Source organism: Lonchura striata, chromosome Z (genome assembly GCF_050655825.1).
Source record: "Lonchura striata isolate lonStrDom1 chromosome Z, ASM5065582v1, whole genome shotgun sequence".
In the NCBI taxonomy this organism is placed as follows: Eukaryota; Metazoa; Chordata; class Aves; order Passeriformes; family Estrildidae; genus Lonchura; species Lonchura striata.
In genome coordinates this window covers 15862397-15880398 of record NC_140740.1, presented here as the reverse complement: position 1 = coordinate 15880398, position 18002 = coordinate 15862397, and the positions used below count along the sequence as shown (strand labels likewise).

Sequence of the window (18002 nt, the reverse complement as noted above, 5' to 3'; positions counted from 1 at the left end):
AGTCTTCACATGTCTGTCACATTGTGGTGTACTCTCTGCTTCGCCTTGCTAGGCAACAGTCAACAAATGAATTCCTTCAAGCATCCCCTTCAAATGCTCCCCAGCTGCTCTGGGACACTTGTCATCACACATGCTAAAACTTTATTTGTAACTCAAGCCTCAAAGATTTCAATTTTTTTTCCTAGATTACTTTTGAAGTGAAAAGCACATGAGAATGTTGGTGAATTTTAGCACTTTCTGCAATGTCATTCCAGTGAATATCCAGTATTATCCTCAGGCAATTGCTCAGAAAGGAATTCAGCAAATCCCACTTGAGCTGTAAGACACATTTACCAAGACTGAAGTAAAACCTGAGATATAAATGAGCCATTGAAAAAAAATCTATCAATCTGACCCTATCAGTTCATGAAACTGTTTTTTCAAGATGTCCTCACTGACTCCTGTTTCACAGTCAGAGTAAAAACTTGCCAAAACCTCCTAAAGTAACTGAGTTTATAGCTTCTCATTAGATATTTTGTATTATTATATTATTATTATCCCCCCTAAGGGATCACTAAGGCTATTAGGCCTTATTTTAGTTATTTTATATGCTAAATAGCCTAGAGAGGATGAGGCTGAGAGAAGCCCTTATTGTGCTATTCAACATTCTTACGAGGGGAAGCGGAAGGGCAGGTACTGATCTCTGCACTCTTGAGACCAGTGAGAGGCCTCAAGAAAACAGCATAAAGATGTGTCAAGGGACATTTAGATATCAGCAAAAGGCTCTTCATCCTGAGGCTGTCTGGGCACTGGAACAGGCTCCCCAGGGAAGTGGTCCCAGCACCAAGCCTGACAGAATTCCCAAAGAGTTTGGACAATGCTCTCAAGAACATGGTGTAATTCTTGGGGTGTCCTAAGCAGGGCCAGGAGTTGGATTCAATGATCCTGAGGGGACCCCTCCAACCCAGCATATTCTGTCATTTTGTGATCCTAGGGTGATCAAATAGACATGAATGAAGTTTATGTAAACCCATAAAATACTGTTTAAATTAACTTACACTCAGTGTGCTAAATCTTATTGGGCACTTAACACTTTTCCAAATGAGTGGCTCCCTTGCAAATGTACACTTGACATTTGAGTATGCTCAAAATCTAGTCAAAGAGGCCCAAAATGTACCAGCAGATCTGGCCTCACCTCCTCACAGCTGGCTGTTAGTACCCAAGAGTGGTCTCAGATGGATGCTCTGGAATAAAGGACACTGTGACACTACCCTCCTGTTGCCTCCCAGTTCCTGTGGCCATTTTTCAGTGTGGTGGTCTTCCTGTGCTGGTTGTAGTATCAACTGTATGAACACACAAGCCTAACTAAGCAGTATGTGCCTCATATTTATTCTGAATAAAAACAACTATGCAGAAAATAAAGCCTGCAGAAATAACTTTGCTATATCTGCCAAGTTTGTGTGGTCTTTCTAAAAACAGTCCTTAATCCACATCTTCTGAGAATGCCTTTTAGTGTCATATTTGCCATCAAGTATAACTCAGAAGTTGAGATAAGGCAAATGCTGGAATGCTTGAAGGCGTTACCAAAGTTCATACAGCATCAACAAACACATTCAGTGCCGATCCCAAACACATGTTCTCTGTGTCTGCAGCTTCCCCAGAAAGAACAAATTCTCTGCTCCAAAAGTATTTTCTGCAAACACGTGTCCCTTGACGGGAAATGGGAGCCAGGAGCTCATACTGGGCACATGTGAGTGCTCCCACACGCTACTCACAGCACCGACAGGAGTGCTGGTGTCTGGCCGGTCACTGGCAGTGACTCACTGCTGTGTTTCTAGTGAAACAATTCAAGAAACAGATTTTCAAGCCTGCCCCTGCAACTGATCCCAGCAGTTTAGCAGTTTAGCTGTTACACTGTGGAGTCAGAAACTTCTGCTGCTTGCAGAGAAAGCTCATTGTTTACTGAAGAAATCTGCAGTTCTGTTCATCCAAGAAGTATCAATGGACATCTCTGGGAATACAGAGATAATTAATTCCTTATTAAATGTTAATGAGTGATTAGACTAGCTGGACAACTGCTATTTTGGGTTCAAATTTCACACACAGGCTGCTCAACTCTTTAAAACAAAAAGGTGTAGGACTGTCTTTCCAGCCTCTGCCCCAAGCTACAGACTCAAATAGCATCAACAGCTGCTTCATAACACACACATGAGATTTGCCATGAAACATGGCATCAGTGCAATCTTCTGACATGGTCCTCAGCCTCTCCCTCTGCTGTGAACCAAGAGAAAGACCAACGTCCAGAGCACACAGAGGGGGAAACTCCCAGAGCTGCTGCTCCTCCACACTTCAGAAGATGAGCGTAAACTAGGCCACAGAGTAGATGTTTGCCAAGTTGGAAAACAAGGGGAATATTTATAACTATTGAGAAGTCAGAAAAGACAAAAAGACAACTTTTCAATGCATGATACTGAAATAACCCAAAGTACTGAGCCCTATAGCTGCAGTGCTCTGAGGAAGGAAAGAATGCACAAGAGCTCACATACCAATCTTCAAAAGCCTGGTCTCTAAGGCGACCAAGAAGCTGATAAAAGCTGACCTTGTATGAAACAATTACCTAAGGCAAAAAGTCTTCACATTCTGAATTTAGGAAAATGTAATGACACAAGAATGCTGCAAAGAACTTTGCTATATGCATTTTTGCTATATGCATTTTTCTTTTTTCATTTAAAAAAATTATAATTGGCGTGGGGGGGGGGGGGGGGGGGCAAAAACAGTGTCCTGCAAATAGGTAACTAAATTTTCTGAAACATTCTGAAAGATTCATAGAGGCTCCTGCACAAAAGGAATGACAGAAGTCGGAGGGTCTGCAAAACCTTACCAAGTTTTTTTAGTAAATTACAACCTTGACAAGCATATTGGTGTGTTTGTTCCTGACCTGCTATATAAACACAAAAGAGTGGGTTTTGGATAAAGGGATAGGGTAAAAGAGAAGAGGGAGAGAGATGTTAATTAGAGAAGGAGAGAGAGAGAAAGAGAAGAAGGAAGAAAGAAAAACATGTCACCAGTCCTGGCTCTAGTATTGAACTAGCTGGGATGTCCAGAGTCCAAGAAGTGCCCAAACACTCGGGCTTTGTGGAGTTACCTTTCTAAAAGTATGTTGTCCTTGTCCTGGAGATAAGTTTCTTGCCTTCTATGTAAATCAGCTACCATACATGGTACATTGTTTTAGACCTTTATGGAAAAGGTCCAGGGGGCTTCAGTGGTTTTTGGTAGTCTTAATTTCCCCTTACAGTCCATACCCATTTCTTGCCCTCAATTCTGTGCCTGCACTGTACTGTGTTGTGCTTATCTCCACATTATTATTATTAAATATTATGCAGTTGTGCAATAAGCTGGTGAGATAGGAGAATAAAGCAGTAAGCATAGACTAGTTCATTACAGTTGGTGTTTTAAAAGCAATTAATTTAATTAATTGCTTTAGATGAAAATTTAAAATATGTCGCAAATGGAGAAAATAGAAAAATCAATTATTTGGAGTATTACTTATATAATCAGTTTGACTTTAATCTGACCAGGGAATAATTTAATGAAGAATAGAAGTTTGGAACTGAACTACCCATCTCATGCTCATTTATGATGCTCACTGAAGTTGTCACAGTACAGTCCATTCTCCCTCACAGCTTATGACTCTTTGGTTGTGGATACTTGCAGACTGTTGCTGATATAAGACTATCAGTATTAGCTAGAGATGAGGGGCAGCAGAAGTGGCTGATAGAGGACTGACAGAGGTCTCAATATTTCATATTTTTTATAATTCTCTCAGCTTTCTGAAAAAGAATTATTTATTGTTTGGCAATATACTGCCATAAAAAGTTGAGGTAAAGTGAAGAGATAAAGTGATTGGAAAGCAGAGCCATGACTCCTGGTTAAATTTTGAAATTCTATACTGTGTATCAATTCCTCTTTGACCTGCACTCCATCAGCACCCTTTTCAACAGATATACTGTGGTCTACCTATTTAATGCATTCATGGCTTTGGACAATCTAACACTCCTAAACTCCTCTCCATGCTTTTGCAGGGCTGTTTTCTGTCACCTTCAGGCACCTCAGGAGACAAGAGTGACCCAGCAGCACTAATGGAAACCCTGAAGCAGATTCCCTGGGCACATCATGCTACCTCCTCCATGACCTGTGCTTAAATACCACAGACCCCCTGGCCAGATACAGCCTGCAAACATCTCCCTAAAAGACTTCACAGGCTTTCTTCCATTAGCCTAGAGAAAAATATTCCTGTGAGGCCCCTTCTGTCTGCCACCCTTCCCTGCCAGGGGGTACACTGCAGTACAAAACAGCTCATACACACACACTGTACAAAATCAGATGGTACAACCACTGAAGTAGAAAAGATCTTATGAGGATGATTCAGCTAGTGCAGATGTCCAGCAGGCAACAATTCCATTTTCCAGCAAGTTTAAAAGATAAAGTAGGAGTTTTTTTCTGTCTTTTCACAGAACTGTTTAAATAATTTTAGGCTGTGGACTTCTTTTGAGATTTCTTACTGGTCTGGGCTTCAACTTTCTCATAGTGGACTACCTGCAGGTCAACCATAGGCATAGTAATTAAACTCCCTTCTAGATGCATAACTAACAGAAAATACAAAATGGTGTCTCTCAAAAAATAAATTCAAAAAACTAGCACAAAATCTAAGCAACATGAAAAGAGAACTTTTTTAACTAACAGAAAAATATCTAGCTGCCCAGCACAGAAAAAGATCCTCATTCCTATGTTAGTAAGGGATGATTGATCATGTAACCCTATTTTTGGCTTCAACACCCATCAGCTGTGAATTTATATTCACTTTATATTCACTCCAAATTTATACAAAAACAAACACTGATTACAGCTCTCAGATTTTTACCTACATGTGGTAGTCCAAACTACACATACCACTCATTTCCATATAAGATAACTTCACTGTGCAATATTCTCTTTTTCAAACAAACCACAGTTACTGCCCTAATAACTCTCCAGTTTGACACTCAGTTTAAAATAACAACTAGAAGTGGCTATATTTAGAGAACAATCTGGTATTGGTATAAAGCCTCTCATGTTTCCACTCAAGCACACAAGAATATCCTTGGCCAGGAAAGAAATCTCTCTATAAAATTCAAACTCAAATCAATGACTGTATAGGAACTAGAAAAGATTCCTTCATTTGAATTCCTCCTGCTTGTTAGTAAACTTCAACTAAGCTTCTACAATTAGCGCTGTCTAGCTGTATGGATGCATAGTCAAAATGTTAAAGGTTACTCTACATGAAATGCTATAAAGCAACATCTTAAAATTAAGCATTCCTATAGCTACATGTAAGTTTTTTTGAGACTGTCTATAAAGATGTTAATACCTGACAGTGAGCACAGTGAAGCTCAATATTAAGCTGCAGATGCAAACATTAAACATACCCATATGATGACACAGACTGGAAAACACACTTTATTCTGTACCGTGTCAAATGTTATCATTGCTTGTGTCCACATTATTATGTTGCTAAGGCCTACCTCTAAGGGAAGAAAAAAATCTAGTATATCCAGTTTTCTTAAAAAAATTATTTCTGCTATATTTGTTACCTTTTAAAATCCAAGCACCAGGATAGCTGCATTTGCAGATTGTGTTTGGGTATCTCTGTGTACTCTAGCACTCAAGGCAGATTTTACTTCCCTTAAGAACTCAGGAATTTACACAATCAAAAAGTACACTATGTAACATAAGTTACACTATGTAAAAGTTACACTATGTAAAACCATACCCAAATTTGTTCTCTGCTACTCTTTTGGAGTAAACAAAGCTGTAGCTTAAAGCCAGAGCAGTACTAGAAATTCCTAATTTTCTTGCAGTCTGTATTGATTAAATTTTCTGAACTGAACAGTTAAGGATAACACCAAACTGTCAAGCTATATAATGGAAAATTATTTACTATGGAGCATAGACAAACTGTAACAACAACGGCATTACTCAAGTTCTCACTGTTGTTCTACCTTAATCACACAGGACAAAACTGACCATCACCTGACACTTGGGTACACAAATACAATTCTCCTGGGATAAAAAATATCTCAGGAAGATTGTGAATCATGAAGAAATGTGTCACCAGGTACCTGGTCTGCTGGTTCCAGCTCCTACCTAAAGCTTCTAAATTATTGTGATTGTCTCCCACAAGTGTTTACATGTCTAAGGCAGGGAATATACTTTGCTGTACACCAGGCATCTGACACTCAGGGAAAGGAGAGAAGAAGGGATTTGCTAGGAGCAGATGACAGCAATAAATACTGATAATGAATTGCAGGTCAACTTGAGGATACATGGCTTGGGAGAATTAAGGACTCTATATCCCAAACAAATGCAAGGGAGTGAGCACAGACATCTACATCTGTTTCATCACCTGCCTGAACATAGTGATGAGCTGAGAGCAACTCAGAGTCAATATCCATTCATTCATCGGCCTCTCTGCTGGTTCCAGAAAGCAATGATGCCAATTACCATCAACTCTCTCATATGGCCTAAAATGAACTCAATTCACTTTGGCCAAACAGCTGCAAAACAGTGGTCTCAGTCAAGGAGGTTCATGTGCAGAATGATCTGCCAAGAGTGATTAGATGGAGCACAACTATTTTATTAAAACTTCCTCAGGATAACAACCATGTCTAAAACAGAACACGCCAAAGGCAAGCTTTCAAAAGGAAATTACTAAAAAAGTAGGAAATTATAAAGAACAGATCCTGTCACAAAATGCATCACAGCACTCTACATTTTATCCTATCTGCTTCCCATAAAATTCTCCAGTGATGAGCATTAGAAACATTAGCTACATGACAATCAAGCTCCAAAGATACCAGTAAGTAGCAAGTTCTCCATATACGAGATCATTAATCTAAAAGGATCTACAACAAACTCATTTCTTCTCTTCCATGAGTGTGCAGAGATTTCATATACACATATATATAAATGGATCAGGCATCTACACATAGCATGTGATTATTCTGTTTAATTCTTAACTTTGAAAGGAACCAGAAATTCTTATGTTCTTTTGCTATGCATGAAGATATCTCTGAAAGGCCACTGCAGTAAGGCTTTTTTAACTTTTAGTCAAAAATATGAAGATGCCACAGATTCACAGCATAGCTGGTTGGAAGAAACCTCCAGAAATCACGTGTTCTGACCCTCCTGCTCAAACAGGGCCACCTACAACCAGTTACTGAGGACAATGTCCAGATAACTTTTTAGTATCAGCTAGAATAGGGACTCCACAGCCTCAAAACCAGCCTCACAGTGAAAGAGCGCTTCCTAAAGTTCAGAGGGAGCATTCTGTGTTGCAGTGTGTGCCCATTGCCTCTGGTCCTGTCACTGGGTACCACTGGAAAAAGTCTGGCTCTGTCCCCTTTTCACCCTCCCTTCAGGTCCTTCTATTTATTAATAATATAGACTTCCCCCTCAACCCTTCTTTTCTCCACACTGAACAGTCTTGCAGACTTTTATCACACAAGAGATGCTCCAGTCTCTTAATCATCTTCATGATCTTTCATTGGCATCTCTCCAGTATGTCCATGTCTCTCTTATACTGGGAAGGCCAGAATTGGATAGAACTCCAGACAGAGCTCCAACAGTGCTGAACTTCTGTTTGAGGAAGGGTCACTCTTGAGCTGCTGGCAACACTGCTAATGCAGCCCAGAACACCATGAGCTGCCCTTGCCACAAGGGCACATTGCTGACTCATGTCCAACCTCATATCCACCCAGGCTCCCAGGGCCTTTTCTGCTTAGCTGTTTCTAACTAGGCCACAATATAAAAAACATGGAATGTTTTCTCAAAACACCTTCCAGCGCTCACAAATCTTGCAGTAACCATAAAGATTTTAAGTCAAAGTGACTTTGCCTTACAAGTACCTATAACTCTTATGAGGCTGGTTGGATCCTTATAGCGAGGCACCATTCTCATCATCTAACCCTGAAAAGGACACACAGATCTTAAAGTGGTGCTTGCTGCATTCCACAGTTCTCTAACCCAGAGAAAGCACTCATCCCACCTGTTGACTCCAGCCCTTTTCAAGGGCCTTCTCAAGTTGTGTTCATGGTAATTTCTGAAAAGCAAGCAACCATGTTCCAGGCTAGAATAAATGTGAAAGCGGTGAAGTGAGTTATATTTTCATTACCAGATCTACAAATGAATTAGTAAGTACATTGGACAAGTAAGGTTCCCCATCTTATGTATCTGCTGAGGATTTATACTGCAAGTGGAAAGTGCTTTTTGGAACATTTAAGAATTTTATTGAAGAAAAGTGTTTACAGAGTAAATCTAAATTTTGTTTAGTGCATTAGAACATGATCTTAAATGTTATGATTAGAAAACAGGGAAATCTACTTATTCACAGGTATGATCAGGTATAATTGTCTGGCTTCCTTACTCTCCAGGCATAACATCTTGCCACAAATGCATTAGCATTTCCTTAGACTTTACTGTCATGCAGAAGCCTACTCCAATCTTTCTGAACCATGAGGGATAGACAAGGCAACAGTCTCACAGTATTGATCAATTGTTAGTGATGCAACATCCAAAAAATAAGAGAATCTGAAAAATGGATAATTACTTCCTTCAACAGCTTCATATCTCACTATGGTTTTGTATACAACAGCTGTAAACTGTCCTTCCACTTCTGTAGCTCTTTATGCATTTTTAATATCAATACAGTTTGTGGGCCAGGACATTTGAAGAAACTTGGCATGTCACAAGAGTGCCTCTTAAAACATTTTAACAGTTTGCTAATTGAAAACTGTGAAGACTCTGTTTCCTACAAGATTTTTGCTAATGTTTCAAATGGAAATCTAATTACCATGATTCATGGTTATTTTCATACTAGACTTACAAGGTTTTCAGAAGAGAGTGAAGTGCTAGTAACATGTAGTTCATACTTTATCTGAGAATATATCTATTTAAAACAACATTCAAAGTACACCAACACAATTACTCACACTTGTAGTCTCAAATACTATTCTTGAGCTACATTTGGCAAAGGAAAATGTGTTGGAGGAAAGGAACAGCCATAGAGCATAGAATACACTCTGTTAATCAAAGACCACTATACTGTTGGGTAAAATTGTAGGAATCTTTGGCTTGATTACGATGTGAAGAAGGACTACTGTAATCATATGTTAATCTCTGGCTGTCTAGAGACACAGTGGAAGATGGGGTAAAAGAGACTTACTCTTTTCAATGGGAGCAATAAAATTCTTCAAATTATATAAAGGATTCTAAGCAATCAAAGAATTATATAAAATTACATGGATAACTGTGGCCTTTTATTTGGCCTTCTGTAGCATAACAACTAAAAAGTATTATTAAGACAGTAAAAACTTAAACGTTAAAGGAAAATCTGACTAGTTTTTAAAGTATAATTTTTGTGAGATGTAACCACAGAAAATTTGGCCTTATTTGGTAAGTTTAATCAGTCAAGTAATTATAGCTTTTCTTGTATTGCTCTTGCACACAGTGGCTGGGGACAAAATGTCTCAGAAAGTAACGTAATGAGAGAGCTCCAAAAAAAGTGAATAAAACCAACTAGTTGTAACTGGTTTGGACTTACTTTTTCAATAAGCTTCCAAATATTTCTACTCAATAGCATCCTAAATAATAAGACTATTAGGACATTTTCAGGCTGAGTCTATTAAAGTTTTGAACAGTCTGGACCATGTGCAAGATGAAGAAATCTTCTTTACTAGTAGAAATGCTTCTGGAGTGTCTGTGATTATCCTTTCAGCACAAGTGCAAGCTTACTTTTCCTCACTAAAGATCTTGACTCACATTGGATCTTGTCCAAAATTTATAGTGAAAATTTCTTTCCTTCCCTCCAAAAAATGAACTGGCAAATGATTTGCTTTCCTCTTCATTTTTCAAAATGATTATGCATGTAGTGTAATAGGTGCAACAACCACAAAGTACTGCCTAATAGCACTTTTACTGATGAAAAAACTCATGCCACGCTGCATCTTGAAATTCCTGAAAGAAACTTAACTTCAGTTCATTTGCATCTTCCATTCTTTTTCAGAAAGCTGAAAATATTTCTAGCAGTTTTCAGTGATTTCTCAATGTCTGTACTTGAATTTTAGCAAATTTCAACAACATCTGCAAGGCCAGGTGTAAATGCAAGTTGTTTATTTGACTGAGATGATTTCACGTCCATCAGAGCTCCCAAATTCTCTTTTGCCCTCCTACAGTTTTGTTTCTTTTTTTTTTCTTTTTTTTTAAATTCAAGTGGCAAATTATCTATTTTCAGTATTTTCATGAAAAAAAAAAAGTCCAGCCTATTGTCAGAAGTGCAAGGTATATTCAGTAAATATTAATTTTCTAAGAGTCATCCTCCTGCTCTTGTGGCTAAATTCCATGGCTCAATGTAAAATGCACTACAACAGCTGTTGACTCTGTAAGTGCTGAATCAGTAACAGCTGTATGTGAAAACACACTTATGGGAATGTTACTATTCTGTGGAGAAGAGGAATGCTTTGAAACTCATCTCTCATGTAGTGACTCACTGACAACAATTTAGGCTTTGTTTCTTCCCCTACCCCTGCACAGGCAACTGCTGCTGAAGCTCTTGATGGACATAAAGCATTCTTGGCAGTCCTTTTTTTTCTTTTTTTTTTTTTTTTTGCACAAGACATGCCTCTAAAGATAGGGAAAAAATACACTAAGAACTGTAATGTGGGCATAGCTCATTAAAAATGCTATTACCCAGAAGCCTAGGATGGAAGTTATACCAGGGCAAGCATACTGGGATCAGCAAGACAAGGGATAGGCTGGAGCAAGATGGAATGTTCCTCACACATGGTACTACCATTAAGCTGCCAGTAACAGCCTGAACAGGGAAACAGTATGAAGAAACAAGTTGCTAACACAAGAGTGGTGGCTGAGTAGTCAAAGTCAAGTGTACAGGAGAAATGGCATCAGAAGTAAAGGAAAACAAGAAGAACATGAAATTCTAAGTGTGAAAGAAGTATATGAGTCAACCTTTCTTTCCCTGCTCCTCAGAAAGGACAGCTGTCACTCCAAATTCAATTACTGCGGCCAGGAACACCAACATTTTAATTATCAGGACAAGGCAAAACAGACCATGTGCCAATCTAAGGGCTTCTATCCTCCATCAAACTGGTCTCGATGCAGAGATGCCCTGGCTACAGGTTTGGAAATCCAAAACCAATAAGTTCCTGTGGCAGGGTGAATTCAACAACTGTAGCTAGGTACAAGCTGGTGCAAATCTCCTTGACTCCCAAGTACACAGTGATCTCACAAAAAACACGTAAGACCACTTGTGTCATTACAAGAATTGTACAAAGCCAGCAATGTTACAACTTTTTTTACATTTTCAGATTATGTACTTCCCAATGTACAGGAAAATACTGTAGATAGATGGAAAGAAAAATAAGATCTCAAATGTGCTAATTTATTTGCCAATAGGTTTGTATCAGAGCATGACAGAGCCCACATCAGACACAAACTGTGCTGTGCCACACAAGCCACACAAAAAAACTAGAATTGCCAATTATCACCTGCTCCATTACTCTGCATATTACAATCACATGATGTGACATTCAAGATCACAGAGCTCAGATCAAAAGAGGTCAATTTTAAGTCATATGGCACAGCTGTAAATACAAGCTATTTAAATGGTATGCAGGCAATGTTTAGATTTGAGATTCCTTATGCTGGTGCTCTCATGCCTGACTTATCTGATGTCCTGCAATAGCTGTCCTGTCTCTTGAAATTATTTTCCATAAATTTTTAAGTGTAGCTGTGTGATAAATATGTTCCAACATACAAACTTCAGTTTCCTGAAACTACTGTTAATGATGTTGCTTGCTCACTAGCTTTCCATAAATTGTTACCTAATGGATGCTTGTTTGGAGCGTATCACAGGAACAATGTCTCGGAATAATGAGGCAAAAATAGGCATATACTTTAGGAATAAGAAAATAAGGCTGTATTTATATGTAACGTAATCTCGTACTTTTCTGAGTGAAATCTCTTTTCCTTCAAAATATTATAGAAAGAAAAAACATGATTAAAACCCTGAAATGTGTGCTATTAAAATGCATCCTTGGTGACATGAGATATGAAGAAACACACACTTCCAGAATTTTTGAAGGAAAGCAACACACACAAAAATATGCATTTGAAGCTGTCAATAGGTATACAGTTGATACAGCAGTATCAACTACTAGTGATAGTTTTCACTAGTGTTTAGTGTTTAATGTGTGATGGTGTTTCAGTGCCACAAAACTCATTAGGCACATTTAACAGTGATCACGTACTTTTGGAACACATTGCTAATATAAATAAAATCTCTTCCCTATAGATTGCTGTTGTAATAGACAAGTTTCTTATCTAGTGCTTAAATCCAGGCAAGCAGGTGCAGCATAGCAAACTCCATTAGGGCAGAGTTAAGCTGAAAGCCAAAATGCACACTATTTTTAGCACCATTAAACTGGTCTCTGTTAGAGTGAAAGGCAATGGAAAACCAAACATACCCACAGTTCACACAAAGTGCTGTACAGATATTCTAAGTAAAAATGTAAACATTGCCCAGAGTCACAGAAAAGACATGCCACAGTTATTGTGTCTAATTAAATTTATCTGTAATACTGTTTGTGAGCAGGATGTTCTTACCATCAGGTTATGGCCAGCTCTGTGCTGGACACAGCTAAGAGGAATGCAAAAATGCTCAAACCTAACACTTCAGAATGCCTACAACTGAACCAAGGCTGTGTTTCCTACTGCTGTTATAAGTGGATCTACATGGTTTTATTCATTACTCTATTCAGGATTACTGCCTATTACACGCATCATCTTCCTTTGTTTCAAAGACCATTCCAGATTTGCAGAGCCTGTCTGTGGTCTAAAATAACTGTGCAATTTGGTTAAAGAAAATTTCAAGATTATTTGAGATATCTTACAATTTGACAGTATGTATTAGAATTAACTGGTACTTTCCTTGCCCACATTAATGCTGTGGACAAAGAAGTGAATTCTTGTGGAAATCAACCACTACGCATCTGCAAAGCTCTATGCCCCAAAATAACTGGACATGAACTCATGCTTCATACACCTGTAGGTGTTAGAACCAGCATGGTGTTCAAACTTCTCAACTATCTTTAACTACTATAGTAGCAATGGATATAGATGTGATTTTTAAATTTCCTATCCATTGGTTGAATTCAAGAGTTTAATCTTTGTCTTATATTCTGAACTTTAAGTAAAATTATCTGTTCAGAGGCATCATGAATGCAATAACATTTCTGCAGGCATGCCTACACCACTGAAATGAAAATGGACCATTGTCCCCTCTGTTTATGTATAGGAGAAACTCACATAAAGCTTTCAGATCTTATCACTGGTAACATACAAATTGATCTGTTGCTCATTTCAGAAGCAGGACTGCACTATGATGATCTCTTCCTGAGCAACAACATTACTATGTTTCTTGTGTAGTTGGTATTCTACAAACACACAAAGCAGACTGTGTTGCATGGAATTTCCCATGCTACACTGAAAACAGAACTGGCTCCTTTGGGAGCACACTGCCTCAAGCCTGATGCTGTACTTAAGCAGCGTGGGCCATGACCTCAGTTGGGTGTGCTTCCCAGCCCACCCCAAGGCTCACTAGACATTTGTATCCACAGTTTTTTCTGCGTGTTACATTTTTCATTGCCTGGTGTTTGTCTGCTAAAGTCATTAGAGTTCTAAAAGTCAAACACCAAGCCAGCCAGTGACTGAAAAAGCTGACAATTAAAAAAAGCACCTTGATATGCTTGAAGGTCCTATTCCTGAATTCAGAGTCATGTGAGAGAGTTTGACACTTATGCAGGGTTTCACTGAAACAGGGATATTATGGAAGCACAGGTCAACTGGACAGATGTCTGAATTGTTTCTTGTGTAGCTGTTCCTACAGACATCCACTTCACTAGGGCCTGATTTGCCAGTCTTGAGTAAAGCACTTAACAGTGAAACAGCTATCATTTGTAGCATTGAGTATTTTCTTTTGATTTACACTTGATTAAAATAGGCCCTAAAATGCCAGTTACAAGTATCAAAACTTTACCTAAAAAATTAAATTTTTTTAAATTATGAAAATTCTAAAATTAAACAAAAAAATTATTGTATGCTGGAACATAAACAGAACACTAAAGAGAAGCCAGAAACATTTAAAAGAGCAGAAACATTTAAAACAGCACCTGAACCTTAGAAATATCTTCATTTAAGTGGGACTGTGTAGCTGCAAACAAAAGCAAAATTTACACTTTCTTTCTGTGTGCCCTGCCCATCAGAAGATACTGGCTTCCTTGGCAACTGGGCAAAATACTTTCAAGTATGGAGTGGAAATTTCTGGGCATGGTTTTAGTTATATTTACTTCACGTTGACAGTCTGGCACAAGACTAGACTATTGAGAGATTTATAAAATGCAAGAACTTACACTGCGAGTCAGATAATCCCTCTGAAAGACCCACTGAATGTAATTCTATACAAGAAACAACAAAGTAACTTTGAAGCAATGCAAGAAGTGGAACAATTCAAAGCTAAACTGTGTCTCCTGTTCTTAACTTCCTCTGTTGTCTCAGTAAATTACCACATATACATACGCTGACCAGCAAGTACCAGGACGCAGTGCTACAGTGCTGCCAAAAGGGGCATGGGTTTATAAGACAAAAGAATGGAAGAGAATCTAAGGAAGACTAGTTTTGCACACCTACTGTGTAGATGAGAATTACTCCTTTCAGCTAGATTTAGTTGTGATTCTATTAATGTATTTCTAAGGAGAAATAATAACATAATACCTTGTGTACTGAATGTTTGCACAGAATGTCTTGCTACGATCAAATTACAGACTGCGGAAAAACTGTTTATAATGGAAATGCTGACTATAAGCATAGAACTATGCCTATTACAAAAGCTGGTATACCACATATTCTCCCAGAGTATAACAGTTCAGTTATGTATCTCTGAAAATAAGATGTGCAATAATGGAAGCTGTGCAGTTGCTGGTATGTTTGTTTGCAAAGAACGATCAAACTATGGCAACAAAAATTGTGTTCTGTGCACCAAAAAAAGCAAACTGCTGCTTATCCAAATCTCTCAAAGATCCTTATGTCTTGAAACACTGTAGCGTGGATGTGCACAACATGTTATATACCCACTTCTGCAGGTTTTGCTACCAGCAACTCCCAGTCCCTTGGAGCTGAATCAATATTACTATCATGTAGTATAGAAAAAAAAAACTATAAATAGCCTATAAATCACAAGGAGGAAGTGCTGATTTGCAGACAGATAGACTAAAGAGGGCATGGTGTTAGGAGGAATAGCTGGGACAGCAAAGAGGGTTATTAAATTTCCACTAGTACCTTCAAAAATGCAGGAAAATCTATGTATATTTAAATAAATAAACTAGGAAATAAATAAGAGAAAAAGCACGTATTTCAAATATTACATCCTTGCAAGCTTTTCTGAGTTAGAGATTTTTGCACATTCTCAGTCTACTGACTAATATAAAAAGTAATAATGAAGGTGACTTATTTTGCATAGGCGAGAACTGGGTGTGAATCCAGGGAAAAAAACAGTTTTTCTCAACTGAGAGACAAGTGGAATACAAAACTGGACCAGCCAGTTTTGAATGGAGCACTGATTAATAGTTTCTGAGGGATTGTCTATCTCTGTTTATCTGTAGTCACCTCTTCATTATTCTTGGCATCTGTTTTTGGGCTTAAAAACTTTAAAACACATAGTCCCTTTTTCTGTGTGAGCACAGCTTTCACTTCATGAATGACAATTTGGTGAGAACATAATCAAAAATTATTTTATCACCCAGTTACAACGATGCTGTGTATATTTTTGTTTAGTCTTTTATTCATGTAGATTCTGTCATAAATTGGAGCCCACACTGAGAACTTAACAAGTAGTTATAGTTGCAAGAAAACTGTGCAGTGACTGACTATGCTTTTCAATAGCATTAAGTCTTGTAAAGCCTAATACAACTTACTGAAAGACTTAACTATTTCTGTTGAACTGGAGGTACTATAAATCGGAGAAAAGTCTAAACTGAACATGTTGCAAAGACACTCTTGCCAAAGATTGTCTCTTGCCCTGGAAATGCATCCACTTTTGGAGTAGAACCCAAAATACATTTAGAAAAAAAAAATAATGCGTAAGGAATGCATAAGGAAAATAATGCATAAGGAATGGGACCAATGCGACCGGTTTTTTAGAAAGAGGACTTGATAAAGGACACCTTTTCCCAACAACACGTGAAAGACAGAGAAAGAAAGGAGATCTCTGAGGCGTCTTGCAGAAACCTGCAGAGATACCTGTGCCGGGGGAGTGTAGATGCCTCCCAGCAGGGCCTGCCTGTTGGCAGGGGACTGTCACCCACACGGGAGGGGCCCGACGGAAAGCCGAGCGGCGCGGCACGGCCGGCAGCAGCGGCACCCCGAGCTGCCGCCGCCCCGCCGCGGGCTCCGGCAGCGCCGGGCGGGAAGGTGAGCGCGGGGGAGCCGCGCCCGGAGCGGCGGCGCTCTCACCTTCCCCGTGCAGAGTCCAGGGCAGATGCGCGTAGTCCCACTGGTAGCCGCAGGCGTTGTCCTCGAAGGTGCACGACCCGGGCGAAGGCAAGGCCGCCCCGGCGAGCCGTAGAGCTGCAAGAACAAAAACGAGCCCCGGTCACGGCGCGCTCGGCCCGGGGGCTGCCGGCCGGGCGCCGCCGCTGCGCCCGGAGCAGCGCCGGGCGCGTCCCGGGCGGGCGGGAGGCGGCCCCGCCGCCCTTACCGTGCGCGGCCAGCAGCCAGAGCCGCAGCATCTTCCGCGCCGGGGCCGCGCTGGCGGCGGCGGGAGAGCGGCCGGCCCGGGCACCGTGTGCGGCGAGGCTGAGCGCGGCCGCTCGGCTCCCAGCGCGGCCGGGCAGGCAGGGGAGGGACGGGGAGGGACCGCGGACACCGCGGGTGGGCGGCCCGTCCCACTCCTCTCGCCAAGCGGGGTCGGCCCCGACGGCGGCTCGAGGCCGAAGTGGCTGAGGCTGGAGTGCCCTCCAGAGTGGGGGTTACCTCATCTCCGGGCAACCTGCGGAAGAGTACCACCCCCTAGGAAGCGAAAATGTGCTTTCTTACGTTTTAGTGGTTTTTTTCCCCGCGTTTCAGCTTGTATGCGGTGCATCGCTCCAGTCATTGCTGGGTACCGTCACTGGGTACTACCCGAAGAGTTTGGCTCTGTCTGACGTACTCGCTGTCAGGTGTTTGTGCACAACCGCAACATGCCCACTCAAACACATATGCAGAGGACAAAGGGGCTCCCGTGTTACCACACCTTGCCCTTCCGACCTTCCCTTCCGCTAAACCTGACCTTCAGAGTGCAGGGTACGCTGGCACTTTAAGCTAAGAATGGTCCAGCAGCTGCTGATATGCTCCGAGTGATGTAGTTCATACGCTTATAGAATAACTCAGGACTAGACCACGAGAGATGTCCAGTCCAAACCCAGCCCAAGCAGAGGCAGCTTTGAGCTTAGACCAGGCTGCACAGTCAGGGTTTGATAACCTCCAAGGCTGGTGACACCTGCCTGGGCCCTGACTCCAGTCCTGGGCTGTTTTTGTGGGGAAAGTGTTTCTTCCTTGTGAATGCTCTGAATTTCCACTGTTTCAGCTGTGCTGCTCCCTCTCATTCTCCAGCCATGCACCACTCTGATAAGTCCTGATGCTGCATTTCCTCTATCCCTCTCCTGTCCAGGACTGCTGTTGGATGTTGCCAAAGTTATTGCTCTTCCCAGCTGAACCCTCTCCTCACAGGACAGGGTCTCCAGGCCAACTGCCTCAGTGCCTTCCCTCACCTCACCTCTAAAAGAGATTAAGAGCACTTAATTTGTTGCACTGCAAGTACAGAAATTATTTGTCTAATCAGGACTGCAGCCATAGCATACTTTTCAGATCTGATGGGTGGC

General features: G+C 40.5%; 1 protein-coding gene across 3 annotated transcripts in view; it reads right to left on the bottom strand.

Moving 5' to 3' along the window:
- MAMDC2 (MAM domain containing 2) overlaps positions 1–16999 on the bottom strand; it is a 55752-nt gene extending 38753 nt beyond the window's left edge. For 2 of the 3 annotated variants that reach the window (XM_085567358.1, XM_085567359.1), the window contains exons 1-2: positions 16841–16992; positions 16597–16710 (exon numbers count right to left, since the gene is read on the bottom strand). In XM_085567358.1, coding sequence (XP_085423484.1) covers positions 16597–16710; positions 16841–16871 — 145 coding nt within the window. In that variant the 5' untranslated portion in view covers positions 16872–16992. Of the gene's footprint in view, positions 1–16596; positions 16711–16840 lie in introns of all 3 variants that reach the window. The other variant, XM_077790285.2, reaches the window with a different exon arrangement.
- Positions 17000–18002: the final 1003 nt, after the last annotated feature.